The sequence below is a fragment of the Acipenser ruthenus genome, chromosome 11, assembly GCF_902713425.1.
Source record: "Acipenser ruthenus chromosome 11, fAciRut3.2 maternal haplotype, whole genome shotgun sequence".
Classification (NCBI taxonomy): domain Eukaryota; kingdom Metazoa; phylum Chordata; class Actinopteri; order Acipenseriformes; family Acipenseridae; genus Acipenser; species Acipenser ruthenus.
Genome location: NC_081199.1, coordinates 1,658,095 through 1,678,936, shown reverse-complemented (window position 1 = coordinate 1,678,936; position 20,842 = coordinate 1,658,095). Strand labels below are relative to the sequence as shown.

The 20,842-nt window shown below is 43.0% G+C and overlaps 2 protein-coding genes across 2 annotated transcripts in view; both read right to left on the bottom strand.

Annotated features, from left to right (window-relative positions):
* Positions 1–11,533, bottom strand: part of LOC117963065 (acetoacetyl-CoA synthetase-like) — a 29,141-nt gene extending 17,608 nt beyond the window's left edge. The window contains exons 1-9 of the mRNA XM_059032784.1: positions 11,265–11,533; positions 9,861–9,964; positions 9,119–9,239; positions 7,574–7,687; positions 3,641–3,738; positions 3,096–3,210; positions 2,093–2,174; positions 1,718–1,868; positions 479–559 (exon numbers count right to left, since the gene is read on the bottom strand). Coding sequence (XP_058888767.1) covers positions 479–559; positions 1,718–1,868; positions 2,093–2,174; positions 3,096–3,210; positions 3,641–3,738; positions 7,574–7,687; positions 9,119–9,239; positions 9,861–9,964; positions 11,265–11,400 — 1,002 coding nt within the window. The 5' untranslated portion in view covers positions 11,401–11,533. The remainder of the gene's footprint in view (positions 1–478; positions 560–1,717; positions 1,869–2,092; positions 2,175–3,095; positions 3,211–3,640; positions 3,739–7,573; positions 7,688–9,118; positions 9,240–9,860; positions 9,965–11,264) is intronic.
* Positions 11,534–13,330: 1,797 nt separating this feature from the next.
* LOC117426950 (BRI3-binding protein-like) lies at positions 13,331–20,770 on the bottom strand. The gene is made up of 3 exons (XM_034902100.2): positions 20,152–20,770; positions 18,673–18,775; positions 13,331–18,116 (listed from the first exon to the last, which is right to left on the bottom strand). Exons 1-3 carry the CDS (start codon positions 20,329–20,331, stop codon positions 17,701–17,703), a joined length of 699 nt encoding a protein of 232 aa, XP_034757991.2. The 5' UTR covers positions 20,332–20,770; the 3' UTR covers positions 13,331–17,700.
* Positions 20,771–20,842: the final 72 nt, after the last annotated feature.

The following is a 20,842-nucleotide window of genomic DNA, read 5'->3' as shown; positions in this document are numbered from 1 at the left end:
AATAATTAAATAATAATTTGCATTAGCTTGAGGGTATCCAATTAACTTCAAGTTTCACTGATTTACTGCATGACTTGAGTGTTGATTAACTTTGAAACATGGGTACACAGTAAAGGGCAGGAATGGACGCTGAGAAGAAACACTGGCAAGCATGCACCACACAACAGAGAGACAAAGCGGCTCTAAAAACATCCTCAGAAAAGTCCTGCTCATCCTTCTGTTTCCTCAGCAGGGTAGTGCTAAGCGTTTAGTGCTGTTGTTCAGTTGGCATGAGCGTCATCCAGCCAGATAATGACCACTAGCAGGGGTGGGTTAGAGCTTCGCAGAGCAGATACAGACAGAGACAGCCACTGCGGTCTCGGCTCCCCCAGCCATGGCATCGCCACCACGGGAGAACCCTTAGCTGCCCACTCCCTGCCAGTCAGAGCGAGGGTGAAGCAAGAGCGGACTGGACTGGACAGGACTGCAGGAAACTTACAGTGGTGTAGTAAATGATGACATCACTGCTGCTCATGTTGCCATGGAGAATGTGTTCCTTCAGATGCTGAATGAGGGTGCCCTATGGAGAAGACAGAGGGAGAGAGAGAGAGAGAGAGAGAGAGAGAGAGAGAGAGAGAGAGAGAGAGAGAGAGAGAGAGAGAGAGAGAGAGAGAGAGAGAGAGAGAGAGAGAGAGAGAGAGAGAGAGAGAGAGAGAGAGAGAGAGAGAGAGAGAGAGAGAGAGAGAGAGAGAGAGAGAGATTTACAGAATGTGCCACTCGCTCCTCCAGTATAGCAGTTCTTAATGAACTGTTCAGGTAGGGTTGTCCTTTTATTATTAGAGTGGCCAGAAAACAGAATCCCAAACCACTTCCACGCTGTCATGTGAAGAGGTTAAGAGGGGCTGCACTGCAAAGTCTTACACTGTGCAAAAAGCACAGTAAAGTGCAAAAGGATCACTCCATGGAAATGCTCTTGTTTGTTACACTGATAAGTCATCAATATCAGAGTAAGCCAAAAGATGTGCCGAGGGGTCTATGAGAACACACAGGAGTCTGATCATCAAAAAAGACTTACGCCAGCCAGCAGTTACATAGTGATGACTTAGTCAGTGTAACACAAACATTATATTTTCTTGGAAAATTATAAAATATAAATCAGCTTAGAAATGTTAAAATAAAGAGAACAGTTTCACAGTAGCATGTAAGTGTAATAGGAGAGGCAAAGAGTTTCACGATTTCAAAGTCTGAGTGTACGTTGATTAGCCCCTGGACGAATATCACATGCTGTGAGATTTCAGTGCAAAAGAAATACATTCTCTGTTCTCACTGAGGTCAAGCAACACCTCGCAGTGAAAATGACTGTGACGTGCATGTAGAACTTGTTAATGCGAATGCCAGTGAAGCAGCTTCCTGTCAGACAGGGCGCTGCTGCCCCCCAGTGGATCTCCGAAGATGTGACTCCGGCATTTCAGAGGCAGCAGTGAGCTACAGACTCGAGATCTGAAACAAGCAGCCCTTTTCATTTGATCTATAGACGGTCTTGTTACTTCACCCACACATTGCTTTCTGTTCGTTTATATACAGTGTATATCCCAGAGGCCACAGTCTTATGTGTCACTAACCCTACCCCTGCAGAATGGACCATGCATTTAGGTGCCCTGGTGCCTCCTCCACCCTCAGTACCTACCCCTGCAGAATGGACCATGCATTTCGGTGCCCCTCCGCCCTCAGTACCTACCCCTGCAGAATGGACCATGCATTTAGGTGCCCCGGTGGTTCCTGAGGAGTACATGATGAAGAGAGGGTGACTGAAGGGCAGCTGTTCGAACTCCAGCTGTGGATCCTGGTCTCCTTCTTTTCCCATCGCCAAGAAGTCTTCCAGGAACACACTGCAGCCCAACGAGACAGACACATGAGAAGCAGCACTGCCTCTGCAGCATTACATCCACCGCATTCCAGCACTGCCTTACAGCACAGCGGCTCCTCCTTCTAGCCACTACATCACCCTGGGAGCCAAACAGGCATGCCCAGGGGACTACTGGCAGCACTATGAGATTACAAGTCTTCAAGCCCCTCCCCTCCCCTGCACATGGTCATCCTGGCTGATTCCCACCTGTTCGGGATTCTGGACAGATCTGTAGAGTCTCTTGAACGGACATACGGGATCAATACCACCTTCTTCAGGTCAGGTAACCCTAGAGACACAGATGAAGAGGAAAGAAGATTTTGTCAGACTGTACAGGACTGTTTTAAAGAACGTTCTGTTGAGGAGTGTTTTTATTATTATTAAATCAAGGTTACAGTTCATGAAAACCTTTTCATCTGTTTCAGAGATTTTTTATTAGTTTCAGTTTTTTTTTTTAAAGCACTGTTTAACTTAAGAGAGTGACGATAAACAATATTTTAAAAAGTTTTGTGAACAGAGCATATTTTCTCGAATGCACTTTACAAATGTGGCTAGAGCTCCACCTGCTGTATAATAAACAGGCACACAGCATCCAAGCTCTGAGGCCTTAACAGAGGGAAGGAGCATGGTAACCTTGTCCTCCTAAAAGGGCATTTGATTCATATCAACCTCAAGGCTTTAAAATCCATATTAGCATTCTTAACATTATCACTGGCCCCTCTTCCATTTTGCTGATAGCTTTTTGGTTATTAACTTTATTCAGGGTATGCAAAACATTTCAAATGCAGCACTTCAGATCACAAATAAACATTCTTTCCTGGTACCTGTGCTCCAGATCACATGGTCTGACTGCAGGTGGCTTTGAACTTAGAAACCAAGTAGAAGAAGAAACTTTTCATCTATAGAGATGAGTTTGAATTTTTAAACATAAACCAAATTAAACAAGCAGAAGATCTTCAGCACAATCAAGGGCGGAGCAGTGTTGCTGATGCTTATAAGAGGAAAGAGAACATTGATTTTAAACCTTTACTTAGCAGCCTTGGGTCCAGGCTGAATCTCTAAACAGGTGAACACAACTCCTGGTTAGAATCTCCCAGCTCTGGTTAGTTCTCAGCTTCCAAATCCTCTGAAAATTGATAATTTCTGTGGATCTGTCCCGTTTAAACAGCCTCAATATCCCAGGAGCAGCAGCTATCTGCGGGAAGCCTACCTTTGACTACGCTCTGGAGTTTCTCCATGTGGTCGTGTTCCTTGCCGTTGTACACAACCGAAGAGACGGAGAAGATGAGTTTGGGCTGGATCTGGGAGAACCGATCCAGGACTCCCTATTGAGGAAGAGAAGCACAGCACAGACAGGGAGGCGTTAGAGACACAAGGGAGACACCTTCTCATTCACCAGGGGTGAGAGTGTCACGGGATCTGCACTAAACTAAAGGAACGTCTTCATCTAGCAGACACACATGAAGCCATTTTAAACATGTGTCTACCAACACCAAGGGAGCCTAAAGGCAATATTAAATGTGTCCACTGGAGGTCACCGGAGTCTACAAAAGATCTGCAGCCAGTAGCTGTTGGTGTCTCTTTGCTGGTGCTGCAGTGACCCCTGGAAGCTTTTGTGCTACCCCCCCTACCCCCGGCCCCCAGTTTGACAACTCCTGAGACAAAGAAATGCACATGCTGCTCAGTACAGACTGCACCTTATATACTGCAACAGCCCGGGCTCCCTGAGTGAAATACAAGGCTGCAGCTACTCACATTGACCCCGAAGTCGGGTGAAGTGGAGCTCCAGATGGCTCCGATACTCGCAGCTGCCAGCATGGCCTCCACAGCCTCAATGCTGTTGGGTAGATAACCTGCAAAGCAAAACCCAGCCGTGAGCAGCCATGCGCCTCACTGCCAAGAGCACAAGAACTGAAGGAAGAGGAACAGAAGAGGCCGTTCAGATCATCAGGTCTCTATGCATTTAGAACTCCCTGTGCCAGCAAAGTGCTTCCTGCATTCAGCTCTGCCTTCCATCCCTCCACTTCCATTCAGGCCCTCTCATACGACTACATTTCATAAACTATCAAAACATTTTACAACGCATTGATATTTTATACACTGACCCTAAAAGCACCTATGCACTGACAAGTATTCCTGATGGAAGACATTAGTCAGATATTACTACACTTTATCAAAGGTGCATACAATGAGTCACAATCTATTTTGCTAATCATTAGCCTTCTTCATTTCTGTTTTAGTTTTTTGGTTATTTTGGGCAAAACGGTTTCAGTTAGGTTCTGTATACGGCCAATGTTTTTGGCCTAGATAAAAGATATGGAAGTTATCTGGGGAGACAGACCACCTTGCAATCTTCTACACTGCAGTCCCCTGACTAAACCCCGCAGCGCCCCCTCCAGGGACCAGACGAAAGTGCAGTTCAGGGCCACGCTATCAGCAAGTCCAGGGGTGTCATAGGAGATATCTAATAACACTAGATTGGTTCAGAAAGCTTTTATACTGACACTTGAAACAAAACACCTCCTCGGGCTGTTTGCACACAGCCTATCCCACAATCTAGATCCTGCTCCTTTACTGGCTCCGAGCCAGCTGGTCCTGCAGCCCTGTGCGTCAGTCAGGTGTCCTGCAGTGCTGCAGTGTTAGCTTGGTCTCCACATACCTGCACAGGGAGTGTCTCGCAAGTGTCACTGTGCGTCACGATATGAAATTCGATGCCTGTGTTCAAGTCATTCATCTCCTCAGAGCAGTGGAACATTACAAAAGTTTAGAACCATTCATTTGGCAGATTCATTTGATTTTGTGTTCATACCATGGCTAACCTAGTTTGTTATCACCATACCCATCCTGATTGCTCTGTGCTTTACTACACTTTTACTATAGTATACCACGGGAAACTTTTAAAAGAGGAGCTCTTCCGTGCCACTCAGGCAGCCTTTGGTCTCACACCTGACTCTGCCTGCTTGGTTCCTGGTAGTCATCCACAGTGCTAAAGTAACACAATTAACAGGGTGTATTATGCACAGCAACAATCTAAAGTATGCCAACAAATACAGTAACCTGGGACACAGTTAGAAAATCTATAAAGATTGTACCGATAGCTTATCAGAATGTGTTGCATGGTTTAATGGGTTGCACTTGTCTTTGAAATGTGTATTTCCTTATTGTAGTGTGTCTGTTATAAGCAGCCCCTATTACAATGCTTTAACGGGTGTGTCATTTCATATCTGTAAAGACTTCAAATGCAACACTATGACTTGCTGGATCCTGTAATTGCTGTTTTCTGTTGTTTCACTAGGAATGTGTTTTACCCTCACATGGGTGCAGCACTGCATTGCATTCTCCATGTAAAAGAATGCCAGCTCTGTTGAGAGATGCCCTGCTATGCTCCACGCTATACTGTTTATTAAACTATCTTAGTGAGCAATGACTCACAGTGTGCTATACCTTAGGATTCCAAACTCCAGAACCTCAACAGCACACAGACCAAGTCATTTTTGCCCTCACTTTGATGGACAGCATCAGCATTTTTCTCACCAGCCAGCCCGAGCTTCCTGTGAGAGCACTTCTGCTTCTCTGTCTAGGTCCCATGCCCCCAACACCACGCAGATCCCCGCTTGGCATGCTGGGTAATTATGTGCACTCGGCTTGTCTGCAAGATCAAAGTGCCAACTGTCCGCTAAGAATAGCCACTGACCTAAAAATGCGAATTCATCAGAGGCTTCAAACAGACACCCGTGAGTGAGAGTCACACTGAGGCTTGTTATGATTCTGTTTGTTTAGCTGATTGCTTACTTAGTTTAGTTCACTCAGTTGATTAACTGATTTACTGATGGACTGAGTAACAGCAATGCTAGCAGTTTGTGGGAGTGGTGGGAGTATCTAGCGAGAACGTTATGAAAAGCCTCAGTCCCTCATGTTGAAATACAGAACAACAGGCAGCTTCGTATTTTTCTGGGGCATGTCCTGTACATTGTCCTCACTTAGCTCAAGTTCTCCTTGTAAATGATATCTTTTTTTAGGTCAGGTTAAATGGCAACATGGGTTCACATTAGGCTATTTTAAACACCAGCTGCTTTCGGAAGCACATTGTTTAATAAACAATGAATCAATTGGACACATTGATTCAGTGGGATGTTTTTGTGGAACGTGAATAAAGGTTAACTGGCTGTCTGATTGTGCGAGCTGCTGTGAGGACTCTTTGCAGAATGAAAGCGTGTCACCAACACAAAGGATGAGACACTGCCAGGTTACAGGCATGTAATATGTTGCTTTGTATGGATTTGAACAAACCACTAGTACTATGGTACGTTTTAATCCAAAATGAACATCAGGCCACAAATAAAATCTTCTCTCATTTAAATGCCACTTTCGCGTAAAGATACAGTTAGAAGTGTATCATTAATGACACTGCGCTGTTCGTGTGTGAATTCATAAAAACTAAACAGACTCAAAGTTATTCTACGGTCAGATTTTATAAAAGTTTGTTCAATTTGGCTCTATAAGAACCTTTAGTCCTAATTTGTTCTAAAAACAAATTAAACAGGATAAAAACTAAATGCAATTTGCACCCTTTTAATAAAACTGTTCATGTTACATATTTCCGTAGGGTCTTTCCTTATGAGGTGTGCTTGAATTGTCCTGAAAGTTTAACCGTTTTATTTTAGTATAAAAAACTAAATGAAACCAATTCTAAACTGTAACTCTGGCTCGGTACGCTCTCCCGTCCTCTAACAGAACCCCATTCACTGAACTCACACACACATCTTGTGTGCTTTGCCAAGAGTGCAGCTCTGAGCTGAGCCCTGGCTGGCCACGCAGTCTGCACTGTGCTGGCAATCTGACCACACTCCCCAGGGAACAGCCTGGCCAAGTCTACTGCTCCCAGGCAACCAATGAAAGCTCCCCCTCTCTGTGGCTTATAACCCAGGCTCTGGTCCACTCGGCGTTCACGTGCAGAGGGCCTGCCCTGCTCTCTGGCAGGGATCTGTCAGTTCTGCAAACTGCAAGGTCTCCAGGTTCGTTGCATTACCTAGCGTCCCTGTTATGTTTTAAATTCTGTGAGCCACTCGGCACCACCTCGCTCCCATCACAGCCTTCCCATTCCCAGGATACCTGGCCTGAGCTCCCTTTCAGAAATATAACAGACAGGCGCTGCGTGAAAGAGCAATCTACTAGAGTGCTGGTATGATGAGGTTGCTGTTAAGCAAGATACAATCCATCAGCTAAAGCTGAAGGGCATTCTCTGCAATTACTCTTCAAGACTCGGGCTGGGGGGACACTGCGCCAAAATACACAGCTCTGCTGAGGCTCTGTTATACAAGCACTTAACTCATGAACGGTTTAAAGTAAGTCTGTTTCAAATGATTAAATACAGTTTGGGAAGAGCTTTATATTGGAGCACATGAACCACTGTGTAAGTACATTGTAATAACTGGGTAATTATCAGTGTAATTGCATTGTAACAACCAGGTAATTATCAGTGTAGTTTCATTGTAATTACATAGACATGCACTTGTGAAAGGGGTCTTGTTACTTGGTGTAACAGCCATTTCCATGCTATACCACACACTTAATCCCCTGGTAGTTACCATGTAAGAACAGGAACTATTTCTAGTTTATACTTTGTTATGACATGGTTGTAAGTGCCCTGAGGTCATACTGTGTGAGGATAAAGAAGAGCTTCCTCACCGACCACTCTGTCCCCCGTCTTCACCCCCATTTTCCTCATGGCAGCAGCGTAGAGCGCGACGTCCCGCCTCAGCTCCCTGAACGTCACCTTGGTGATCTCCTCCTTCGCTTCCCCTGCGGGCCACAAAGAGGGGATCAGGACCAACAGCATGCCAGCACTGACAGCATCCAGTGCAGGGGCTGGAACTGCAGTGTACCAGCTAAACACTAACCTGTGTGGCATAGCCAGCTGGGCAAGCAATCGTCTTGCATTCGGAAATTGCTCTTTGCATATAACTTACACAGCCATATTGTGCAACACAAACAATTATAGAGTATCAAAGACTAGAAGTTTAGTCTATAGCATGAGCACACACGCACGCACGTGCACACACACACACACACACACACACACACACACTAATGACAATCCGAACGTACACCCAACAAATCTAAATAATACACAAATGATGCATTTTGCTTCATGACATGTCAGCAAACGTCTGATTAAAAAGTTCCACATGCCACATTCACCTGGAGTATTATTTTATAATCAATTTAGCATTACAGGGTCTGATTAAACCAGCTAACAGTCTGTAATATTCTGCTCCCCAGTAACAGTCTGGGTAAAATCAAGTTATGTTTAACTCCTGGAAAGCAGCGTAATTAAATCTGAGGCCCAGCTGCAGATACACTGCCAGCAGGAATGAGTAAGTCTGCACTAAAGCTTTAAATTGAATTCAAATTCAGTAGATTATCGTAAGTAATCTGGATACGCTGCAGTATTCTATTTAAAACCACACCATCTTGAGCACTGGCACTCTGCACAGTATGCACATGGAACTTATATTCATTTGCACCCATCTTAGCTATTTCCATTTAATCACTAATTAAAATGACTGCTATCTGCGCAATGTACTTTACTAGACGATACCACTGAATAATTGTTATAATCACATTGATGTTGTTTTTGCATTGAATGGGGAAAACAAGATAAACCATCAAACAAGCATGTCAAGGTACTGCCTTCGTATCATCTCAGAATAAATTTCCGCAGTGTTGTTCATTTGAAATAGCGAGTACATGTTATTTTCTTTTTACTGGCTGCTTTGCCTTTTTTATCAGATAATTGCATAGATGCTGAGTGGTTATCATTGTACTTTTTCATATATTGCAGGTGTGTGTTTTTACATAGGCTGTGCCAAGGTGCTTTGGGCTAAGTTTAGGAGCTGCTCTTCAGATGTAGTGTGGCTGGCAATTAGAACGGAGGAGCAGTTTCTGAACTCAGGTCAAAGACCCTTAAAGAAACAGAAGGGTTCAATTCATTGTTATAAAGAATCACTCAGAACCACAGAGAAGCATGTAATTTGAAGCTACTTACTCTTAAATACTTCAATATGTTAGGTAGAGTGGTTGTGAGCTTTGATGCCCCAGAGACTTTTGCTCTTGTAACTCAAAACAAATATGCTGCTGTGTTACTTTTGGAAGAAAATTTAAACAAATATATTGCAGAGAAGAGCCTTTCGTTGAGCTCTAACGTGATGGACTGTGATCCCACGCACTCACTTGCTGCATACAGAGCTATTTTGTCCTGATCCTTGTGCTTCAGAAGATTCTCGGCGTAGTTTAGCTGGCTGCCTCTGAACCATTCAGGAACGTCAGAGATTCTCTTTGTCCGGTCAACCACCTGTGAATAACAGAAGAGCCTGTGAGCTGCTGTCCTGGAAGGGAGGGTTAGAGGAGCGGAGGCAATGCCTTATCTTCACATCTCAACTCTGTGGCTTGCCTCTTGTGCACAGCCTTTAACATGGCATTCTCAAGCCTTGCCAGATCATTGTGCTGTAAATACAAAACTGGTCATTGGAACGTACAAGGCTGAGGAGATGGCCAGGATAAGTCACAGCTGGATTCAGGTTGATCAAACCAAGCCCTGACTGAAATATGTTCACAATGATGTGCCTAACTTTGATGCCCGTTTTTATCTTTTATGAAAAGATAAAAACGGGCATCAAAGCTAAAGAAATGCTGATACTCTTTCATGAACAGCATGAAATAGAGTCCATGGAATATCATGTCCTTGTGTGGGGTGGAAGACAAAGTCATTTCTACGTGGAGCGTGTTCAGGATGTTAACACACACGAGTGCTGACAGATGAAATAAGTTCCAGCGTCCTGATGAGTTGTGACAGTCAAGGCTCCGATATGATGGCTGCTGCCTATTTCTGAACAACCTTGCAATCTGACAGCCCATATAAAACTCTTCTCTAGGAAACCAAACTAGCAGTCTGTCTCACTGAAAACAGACTCACCTCCTCATACATGCGGGAGCACACAATGCCACAGAACCGCCACACCTCCGCCCAGAACTCAGGGTAGTTCTCCACAGACCACTGGTACAGCTCACTGTAGTTCGCTGGAACCACAAAACAAAGAGCATCAGGCTCAGAATTGGAGCAAGTCCACCATCCTCCTTTTCATTAAAGGTTTTGGAGAAAAATGTATTACAGTAAATGGGACAACAAAAATGTAAATACAGTTAGATCTTAATAAAAGTCCACAAATATCATCAAGGCTCTCCGGTGTACCAAAGAGTTCACAAGTGTATGGCAAGCTCTCTGTTCAGACTTACTGTAAATCCATCAGTATTTTGTTAACATGCAGTGTGTCAGCAGTATCTTGACAGTAACCAAGCTTGACTGTATCTTCAAGCTGCACACTAAAGGAATGTGTTACCCATTCATACACTCACTGATTTACAAGGCATGGAATGCCACTGTGTGACCAATTCACTTCATTTGCATACAGTAAGGAGTGTTTACACAGTCCCTGTCCTGTAGATCAGGCTTGGCTGATTGATCAGGAATAGCTGGCAGCTGCTGCACTGGAGTTATTCAGAAGAGTCTGCTCCAGACCAGTGCTGCTATTGCAAAGTCCTGGAGAGAGATATTACTCCACTGCAGCGCTGTGGTTTTACTCTGCTGTCTTATCATTTCCAATGGAAATTTATTATTATCAAGATTTATTTTAAACTGCAGAAGAAGCTTATCCTCAGGTATTGATGGCAAAGCCTGCAAGCTAAACTAATGGGGACATGTTTGTAAAATCGATTAGTTCAGTTTTATCAAATGAGAGTATTTATGTAAACCTGTTTATATGATCCTAATAATAAAAAAATGTTAAATCTTACGATTATGATTCTTATTATACTTGTACTTGCTTGAACCAAAGTTATTGTATTTATCTTGCTCTTAATTGTATTATTACTTGTACTGTGATTCTGAAATGTATTTGCTTACGATTGTAACTCGCCCTGGATAAGGGCGTCTGCTAAGAAATAAATAAATAAATAAATAAATAAATAAATAATAATAATAATAATAATAATAATAATAATAATAATAATAATACTATTATTAAATAATACTTTAATATTAATTTTGTTGCATGTTCATTTATTTGCAAAATTATATTTTTTAGATTCGACCTAATAACTCAGAAACATACAATACAGTACATTATTAACACTAAGATTATTAATGCATTAATACAGTCTCTAAACAAAAACAAAACAAAAAAAAACATGATCTCATTTAGCTTGCTTGTTTTCAAGAACCCAGGCACCAGACGACAATATAAGAATAAAGCGCCAGAGCTGACATCATTCATCGTGTGCTGTGCATGCTGACGCTACACTAGTATACTTCACCACTTACCCAGTTGCAATCCAAAATCTCTGTTCACCTCTGACCTGAATTTGTCCATCTGGGTATTCTTCTTGGAGTCTGGGTACCACATTACCTTGGACTCCATAATCTCCTCGCCCATTGTTGTCTTTGTGTCTCTGGACATGATGGCAGTAGCCCTGGAACCTGGATAAAACGTTTCTCTCGGGGTAGTATCAGCTCAGATCAGACCCAACACTCCCAGGTTCCTGAAAGAAATGTCACCGCACTTCCTTGACAAGCTCTCAATAACAGCCTCTGTGTGACAGCGCGCAGGCCCCGCCCCCGAACCGCCCCGCCCCGCCCCGTAGAGCGCAGAACCTCCACAAACACACGCTACCTCCGTGTCCCTCCCCATTGAGAAATAGACCGGTTTTATTTGTCTAAAATGTCTCACAGGGAGTTTATATAGCGAGCGTTTAACTAAAAGCACAGCAAGTTTTACATAAAATACAAGGGGGAAAATGACGGGGAATCCCAATAGACCTGTAACAAGTTAATGATACGACTACTGAAGCAACTATCGGTTATATGGACGGATAGATAAATGGATATAATTCTCATGGTGCCGACATGGTATTTGAACGTCACCATAACAGAAAGTAAGATTAGGAGTTGTGCAGTATTTATTGTAATAACGTGGCAGTATCTTTCTCGCACTTCCATCGGGTCCAGCAAGGAGAAGCTCTCTCAACACAGACCGAGCGCCTCAGCCTTGCCACACGAGCAGCGGAGCGGTACCGTTCAGCAGCGCACCACACTCACACGCTGTGCTGTGATTGGATGAAACAAACCTGGCTCCACATCAGCTGAGAGTTCTCGCCTTGGGGGGCGGGGCGAAGGAATCAGAATAAAATCTATCTCGGCCAATACAAATGGACGGATGCTGTGAATGCATTACCTAATTGTTCTAATAATCAGAGGGGGGGCGTGACCAATCAGAGTACAAGAATTGGCTAGACTTTAGGGGTGTGCCCAATCACGAGATACTGCTGCATTCGAATGGGCGTTCCTTGTTGCTTATCTTGCAGCTCCAGTCAGAAGAGGCCGATGACAGGGCGTGAGCCGTGAAATCAGAATGTTACGTGGAAGTAAGAGTCTCTGCACACCTGAATAGCCTTTAAAAAAAGTCGTAAAGAAGCACTACAAAATTAAACGAGGGATACATCAAATGAAATAGCAATACAGTGTCAGAATAAAAACAAAAATCTCATTTAGTCTTTTAAAAGCTCACCTTGAGCCCAATACCTGCTGTCATATCAAACTTGGACCTCACATGCGAGGCCGCTGTGAAAGCATTGTGAAAGGGGGTCTCGCCGAGCCAAAGCTCACAGTGCATTGCAACAGCAGTGGCAGTCCTAGATTAGTGCCAAAGCAGCCATTGAGTAATGCGTTATGCGTTATGCAAGAACTATTGGCACATTCTGAGCTCTACTCAAATGATCTAACCAGTGACAGATCTACATACATCTATAGAAGTAAAGTGACTTTAAAGAAGTATGAAACGCCATTCAACCCTTAACAACCTCAAACGTCTGCCACAACATACTGTACAAGGTGAAGGTTCTCTGAAGAAGTTGCAGTAGCCATGGTAAACGGGATTCATTTTGGCTTGCATGCCCTATTTCATTAAAACAGATTCTGCAAAGCTTAACACATTCCCAAGCTGGTGTGTTCCTTAACAACTAACTTGGAAGCATAGAGCTGTGAAAAACCTGGCTTTCACATTTCTAACATGGATATTATATTACATGGCTACATGTCACACAGGCTAGATCAACCAGTCCTACTTTTATTACTACAAAACCTGAACCAAATATATATTGTTTTACTTACCAAGTTGTTTTTACTAACTTACTTTCAAAACACAGCATAAAAATAAATGCCCATTTTAAGAAGACCTTCTTACAGGTGCCAACTTATTACCTTGTAACAGAAACCAACAATTCCCACAGAATGGGTCTTCTGTTTTTATTATTTGTTAAACCAAATATCATTATGCATGAATATCAAGTGAAAAGAACCATGCTTAAACTGAAATGAATATGGATGACCAGTTATGACGTTAAAATATTTTTATTTTGTACTTGGACCTTTCAGCTTTATTGTACAACAACGTCTTGAAGTAACTGAGCACGTCCAAACTAAAACAAAATCCACTCCAAAGAACTGCACCTGCACATCTACAAACAAAATCACTCAAGTTACAGAAAAGTATACACACACATATATATATCATCAAATTACCATAAAAAAAGAAATCACAGAAGTTAAAATCGACTGATGTTTTTCAGAACTGTTCAGACACCACATTTCAGAGCTTCTGTGAGGAAACAGAAAGCAAAGACTTCGGCCAGATTGAAATGAAATGTCCTCCACCAGCAAGTACATGATTCAGAGCTACGAAAACAAGTACACTGGCATTATTATTATTATTATTATTATAGAAACATGACATTAAATACACACGCTCTCATCCTGAATTGTGCTGAGAAATGTCTTCTAAAACACTACCCTAACTTGTGTTGGTAGCTGTGCAACTTCGGTATCATTTGTTTATAAAGAACATGTAGCTTTTAGGCAACTTGCACTAAAAAAAACAAAATAATAATCCATACACTATACACGCTACTCAAAAATACTGCTCATAATAAAACAATTCACTAGACAGGGTGATTGAGTGTAAAGCAATCCTTATTGGCAGCCCCACACATATCTATCTCTAATCTACCTGACAGTTTACTGACTGTGCTGTCATTACAACAGTATTGTTAAAGAAGAAGGGAGGGGATCATCTGCATGCTTCTTACTGGCATCATCCACAAAGTGTCAAATCGTTCATTGTGCATCTGTGCTTAAACTAGTAGCTGCTGCATGGAAGGGAAGCCGTTATCAAATGTATTGGTGGGGTCATCACACCTACACTGCAATACTGTTTGTGGTGTATGCATGTGATGCAACTTAGCCATGAAGCTGAAGTTGATGAAGAAATACTTAATGGTAAATCTTTTACATATTAATAAATGCACACTTGTGAATTCAAACCCTAGCACGTATTTAAGGCCAATGCTGTCTGTTGAAAAGGCCTGGGACGGACAGGCACGGTTTCCAGTGTCACGGGGACAGTGTTGAATTTGTTGCTTTGAGCGACACGCCTTGGGTTGTCATGAAGTGGCACCGACAGCTTTTAATGTCCCAACATCCTCTCTGCCAAGCCGCCCTGGACGGTTCTGACAGGTATGAAGGAAATAAACAATGCACTAATACCAGAAACACCCAAACAACATGAGGAACACAAGATCCTAAAGCCGTCTGCTCCGGAATCCATGCTCTGTAATCCCTTTAAACAAACTGAATCTGGGTTCTAAAGCTCTGGTTTGCTACAAGTGCATTAGCTGGTGATTCCAGTTCTTACCACAACTATAAACTTGATTAGCGTATTTATTTACTTTTAGTTTGTTACTAAATTATCTAATAAACATCCCCAATATCCTGTGATGTATGGAATGTGTGTCTAAAACATGAAACGTTATGTAAAACAACAACATATACGGCACGACCATGCAAAGAATGCTTGTGAATTACAGCCTTTAGGCAGATTACAGTAGTGGCTGGTTTCACATGTCCTGATTGGCATTAACATTACCTTAGGTAAGGTAGTCCAAGACTAGAGATAACAGGGGGCTGTGAAACTAACAATAGAAGTTTAAATATGACAGATTGCATCTTGAGTGGACCAGGACAAGGTTCTTACCAGTGCGCTCAATAGCTTCAGTTACTGTAGTCACGTTTCAGCGCTTTAAAACACACATCTTACCAGTGTACTGAGTACAATTATCAAGTCAAATCTGAGTACTGCATAAAGTGATCAGAATTCTTTCTTTAAAAAACAATACAAATGATACAGAGTACTAAAAACAGCTCCCCCCCCCCCCCCCCAAACTAAAAACTAAGCTAATTACGTCTTCAAGACGATTACAAAAGATGCAAACGATTGCTTTGTTAAAGGCAGCAATTAAACAGGAGGATGCCGCTGCTCTGAGAATGCACACACGTACATTTACAGGCATGCAAATAAATACCCAAGGGGTTGTAAATGCAGGACGCAAACAAATCTTTGTGCCTGTTCAAACTTCAGACACAGCCATCATCACCACCATTGTAACCGCGACGGTACTTCAGAGTTCGGAACATGCATTTCACAGGTTTAATGACGTGCCAGGGGAATTGATTGCTGTGTCAGTTCTAAAAGCAGTGGATCTTACCTGCTGTTCCCTTGCAAGTGCACTTTTCCAATGCGGCTCGTAATTCCATTCACGTTGATGAATTTGACTCTTTGCACGTGACCCAACTCCTACACCCCTGAGGGGTGAAAGTCAGGCTTGTGACTGTGCTCCTTTAGCTCCGGTGTGCATGAGAAGGTTCGTAGTCAAATGTAAAACAGACTCACATCTCAATGCAATGTCAGCTATACATCAAGATGCCCCTTATAAAACATGCCTTGTAAAAGTTTACCACAGTATTTCTGCAGTTCTTCCTCCATGCTTTTCCCATGACTAGACTATGCATTTACCACAGCTTACCCTGGTTTGCCACATTTGTTGATATTCTTTACCATACCTTGCTGGTCTTCACAATGCCTACCTATGCTTTTCCATGCACAGTGCTTTATTACGCTTTTACTGTGATAAACTTTTATAAGGGGTCTTCATCTGCACAAATTAAACACTGACCAGCTAAAGGAACAAAACATAGCTGCCCAAATAACAGAATACAGTAGATGCATGCTGTCAAACACATACACAACATCAAATTACAGACCACTCATCTCTCACGTTAAACCACCACAGAACAAGCACCCCAATTCTGAGACACACATCAACTCCTCTAAGGGACTCGGGCATCATGTTGGAAGGCAATGTCCTATTCTAACATGGACGGAACCCTAAATATCTATTGTTTTACCCCCCCCAATAGAGTGCCACCTATCTAGGGTTAAGTGATAATAAGATACACTGTGATTTGTATTTGTTTGTTTTTTTCTCCCTGAGATCAACTACTGTCTTCCAACATGGCTGCAAGATCCCTTCCCAAAGAGATATCTCTTCCTGATTCGAGAGATATTGCTATGCTGGGACAGCCACAGTCCAATCAGACTGGCGTTTCTCAGTAATTCCACATTGGTCACAATAAATAATATTTCAGACTACAGCGTTAGAAATCCAGTGTACGTTTCAAGCTTAAAATAATTGGATTCCGGTTTAGTCACTGGGAGATGTTATGGGTTTGATTATGCGGTGTGTGAGTCACCTGCTCCTTCAATTGATGTCTGCTTGAGAGCAGGCCTACACTGTAAAACCAATGCTTTGTGAACAGGAGGCAAGGTTATTTTCAGCTACATTGCATCTGGCTTCACAAAGTACCTTTTTGACCTCATCCAGGGGGGGAGCTGCTCTCCAATGACATCATAAAGAACCCCCCCAATTATAAATGTGTTGTGGGGACAGCATCCCCCTCAATTTTTTTTTTCTTTTTACATTTTACATTTAAAACAAGTACAAACTCTGCTTAAAAAGACCACATGACATGACATTCCAAAAATAAAAAGATACTATTTAGGACTCTATTGTTTGATTTGACAGAAATGCTTCAATACACCTAACACATGGCAGGCAGATGCTGGTGTGAAGGCTCTAGATACTAGTGTGCCAGTTTCAGACTCGGTAGCTAAATAGACAAGGACCTACACAACGAAGCGAGAACAGCATTTAAGAGGTTTGCAATACTGGTGTAGAAAATAAGACTCCCACTTGCATAGCCATCTGTGCCTTTCCATGTAATCCAAGAGCTAATAGTTTAAATAAGCTCGTCGTAAAACCTGGAACAGCTCAAATTTCAATACAAGGGGAGCTTTTTCTTCCATCCCTCTATTACAAAACATTGTGCCTTTTAATACCAAACACAAACATGTGCAATCAATCTTCCAGTTCTGGTTTCAGAAACAAGTGAAGCGGATATTTCTATGGACAGGATCTGTCTCTAAACCCAGCAGAGATACTATTTTACTGGAACGACTGGTGGACACTTACTCAAGGATTGCTCAGGTTTTCGTGTGCGCGAGTGTTTGAGTGTGCGTGTAGTCTATAGAAAATTCAATGTGCCGACATCTAGAAAAGTGTGCAAGCAATACAGAAATACTACTCTAAGAAAGAGGTTGTTTTTTCACATTACTGTACCTAGCAACTCCAGTGACTTAAATTGTACAGCCTTTACGAATCATGCACATGTGGTCTTTGTAACAACAACTATTAATGATCATTATAATAATACTACTACTAATACTGCGTGGCTTTGCTTGTGGCCGGGGGTCCACCTCACTTGTCTTGCTGGTGTCGGAGGGAGCAGAGACCCCCGCCCCGCTCCCTCATTACTGCTCGCTGGAGTGGTCCAGGCTCTCGATGACCCGGCTCAGCCGGATGTTGAGCAGGCGGATCTGGCTGTCCAGGTGGTCGATCTTGTCCTCCAGGGTGCTGCCCCCCTTCCTCCAGTAGGAGCCCATGGGGCCGGTCATGAAGTAGATGGCCATGACGAAGCAGAGCGGCAGCACGGCCCGCTCGGGGTCCCCCTCGAACTTCTGCAGGATGTAGAGGCAGGACAGGGCGAAGAGCGCCACGCGCACCAGCCAGAAGAATCGTCCGAAGGCCACGTGGAGGAGGTAGAAGAAGCAGCCCAGGAAGAGGGAGAGGAACCAGTAGGCGAGCAGGACCGCAGCCACCAGGAGGAGAGCCCTGGCTGGAGAGCTGGCCACCGAGGCGGGGCTGAAGTAGTGACTCAGGTTGGACGCTGGAACACAGAAACACACAGCCGTTACCTGAAGGAAGCACAGTCGTGACGTTGCACGATTTTACTGGCTCGCACGGGATGACATCATTGTACTGAAGCACGAACGTCCGTACGGTTAGGGGTCCAGGGACGGACTTAAAAAAGACAAGGTCAATCATCTACAGGTAACGACCCCTGTGAAGAAAGTTAGGCTATTACAAACATGTGTTTTTGGCTCCAAACTGTAACACATGTAAAGTGGAATGGGCCTTTTGGGTATGCATTGAGGTTCTATTTTGCCCAGAATCGCTCAGACTGATTGAAATGTATATTGCTGTTTAAGGCAGGTTTCAAGCTTGTAGCTTCGACAGCATCTATGTGTGGGATATTGACCTCTCTAGTGGGAACCTGATTGGTTGAGCCAGTCTCTGGGGTTTGAACACTGAGCTCGCTGCTCGTGCTTCACAGAGTGTATTAAAGTGGATTGCAACACAAGGTATCCCTGCTGCAGGGACTGAGGTGGAGCGAGGAAGGCTCTAGTGCCTGGAACAGGGCCGGCACAATCCACAAAACTTACAGTCGATCCCCAAGACGTCCAGGAGGTCAGTCCAGATTCTCCAGATGGTGTCCAGCAGCACGTCCACACCGTGCACAAACCGCTCCGTGGTCTTCGAGAAGAACTGAGGAGAACATGCAAGAGGGGGACTTGAAATTCAGAGTTCATTCTCGCGAGAGCCCGCGGGGCAGGCAATGCTCTATAACTAGGGCTTCTGTTTTTATGGTTTTATTCATTTCATTTTTCGCTGCTTACTTTTTAGCTATTTTCCAGTTAAATGGGGCTTTTGCTTTTTATATATTGTATGAAATGTTTGTTTTCATTTACTTTCATTTTTGCCACAATTTTCAATTCTGTTTTAAATTCCACGAGCGTGTAAATACTGTGTACTGTAATATAGCTTTAAATCTCATGAGCAAGAACATCTCGTTTTAAATCTCGCAAGCGTGTTCCAGTCCTCCAGTAGAAATGCCACTCAGTGCGAGATACATGTCAGGGACACTGCCCAGCTGCACTGGGAGATGATTTTTGTTCAGGTGTTATTTCACAGGGAAAGGGGTCACGTCAATGTGAATCGCGTTACCATGTCCAGTGTTTCCGGTGTGTTTATTTGATATACACCGACTTTTTTCTTATCTGGGGTGTTTTATCGGTTAAAACCGAAAATCAGAAGCCCTCATTATAACTCTGTATAATTTCATCTAGGGGAGCTGCAGGAGTATTTATGAATATTTCTCTGTCGGATTTGCTGCACGGTGCTAAAGCTGCAGTGCATGTCAGTGGGGTGTTATTAATTCAACTTCCAATAAAAAGCAGGAATGTGCTGGGGGGGGGGGTTAATACATTCTCACAGCTTAACTTTTTCTACTCAGACTCTTTTGGCTTACTTTTGTGCACTGTTCCATAGAACATCATCTAAATGATATACTGTATATTGTATGTCAGGATCATTTATATTTCCCAGAATATAGCTGTTGTTGTTGTTTGGTGACACAGTTGTTAATTCTGTGGTTTCCATAATAGAATACAGTGACATCGTGGTAACTCCTTTACCACAACACTCTCTCTCTCTCTCTCTCTCTCTCTCTCTCTCTCTATATATATATATATATATATATGTATATATAATTTTCTTTTTTAATACAATTTAATTAATTCGTACTTTATTGGTCTACCTCAGGCCAAATAATATAATAATGAAAAATAATAATACAAAAAAAATGATAATAATAATTAATACTAGTATTACAAATTGAAGATACATAAAACACACACACACACACACACACACACACACACACACACACACACATTTTTTAAATATATGTATTATTTCTCCGTATTTAATAAACGGCATGCATTTGGTCGCGCATTCTATGAATATCCATTTCCTGACTGTGTACAGACTGAAAACTGAAACACCCCGAATTGCAATGCTTGCAGGTCACCGGCGCACTGTTTACTGCTTTACTTCATTGTTACATACAGATGCACGTTTACCTTATGCAGTCCTCGGATATTGTCCTCTCCGAAGATGTTGCTTAGGGTTTGGTACATCCCGTTCGCCGCCCTCCGAAAACTGTTCTGTGAGCTGGAGCTGCGATGGCTCCTCGCCGCCTCCGCACAAAGCAAGCCGGTCAGCAGGACAGTGACCACCAGCAACAGCTTCACGCACTTCATGATTTGCAAGATGCACAATCAATTATTTTAGTTACAAGTTACGATAATTAGCTGGACCCAAGAGACTGCACAATGCTAACCCCGGAAGAACCTGCTCCCACTGTGGTTACTGGTACAGACACACAGCCTTCCGCCTTGCTTAAGAATCGAAACCCCTCTCTGCTGCCACCTGTCGACGACACCACACCTGTGATGGCACGGTGCAGGTGTGGAATAAGAGTACCTACCACAACAGCACCTTACCTATCACTCTGCGTCAAACTTCAAGACATCCAATCAGACCTCTACTCCAAACGCGTGTCACCGAATCTATGTAGTGTGTTACAGCAGTGCTTAATTTACAATATCATTTTACAGACAGTGGAAGCTGACATTCATCGCTTGCATCCGTATCAGTAAATGCAATTCATTATAAAACAACGACACCATTCAGTGCTATTCACAGCGCACACACATTGTAATAAATGAAGATGCTTGTGTTATGTCCGCGTTCATGAGTTGCTTGTGCTGC

Coding starts and splice junctions, on each gene's coding strand:
- LOC117426950 (XM_034902100.2), bottom strand. CDS start 20,331: ATGAAGTGCGTGAAGCTGTTGCTGGTGGTCACTGTCCTGCTGACCGGC. Junction 18,776..20,151: donor ATATCCGAGGACTGCATAAG/GTAAACGTGCAT, acceptor TGTTCTCCTCAG/TTCTTCTCGAAGACCACGGA. Junction 18,117..18,672: donor GGACGTCTTGGGGATCGACT/GTAAGTTTTGTG, acceptor TCTGTGTTCCAG/CGTCCAACCTGAGTCACTAC.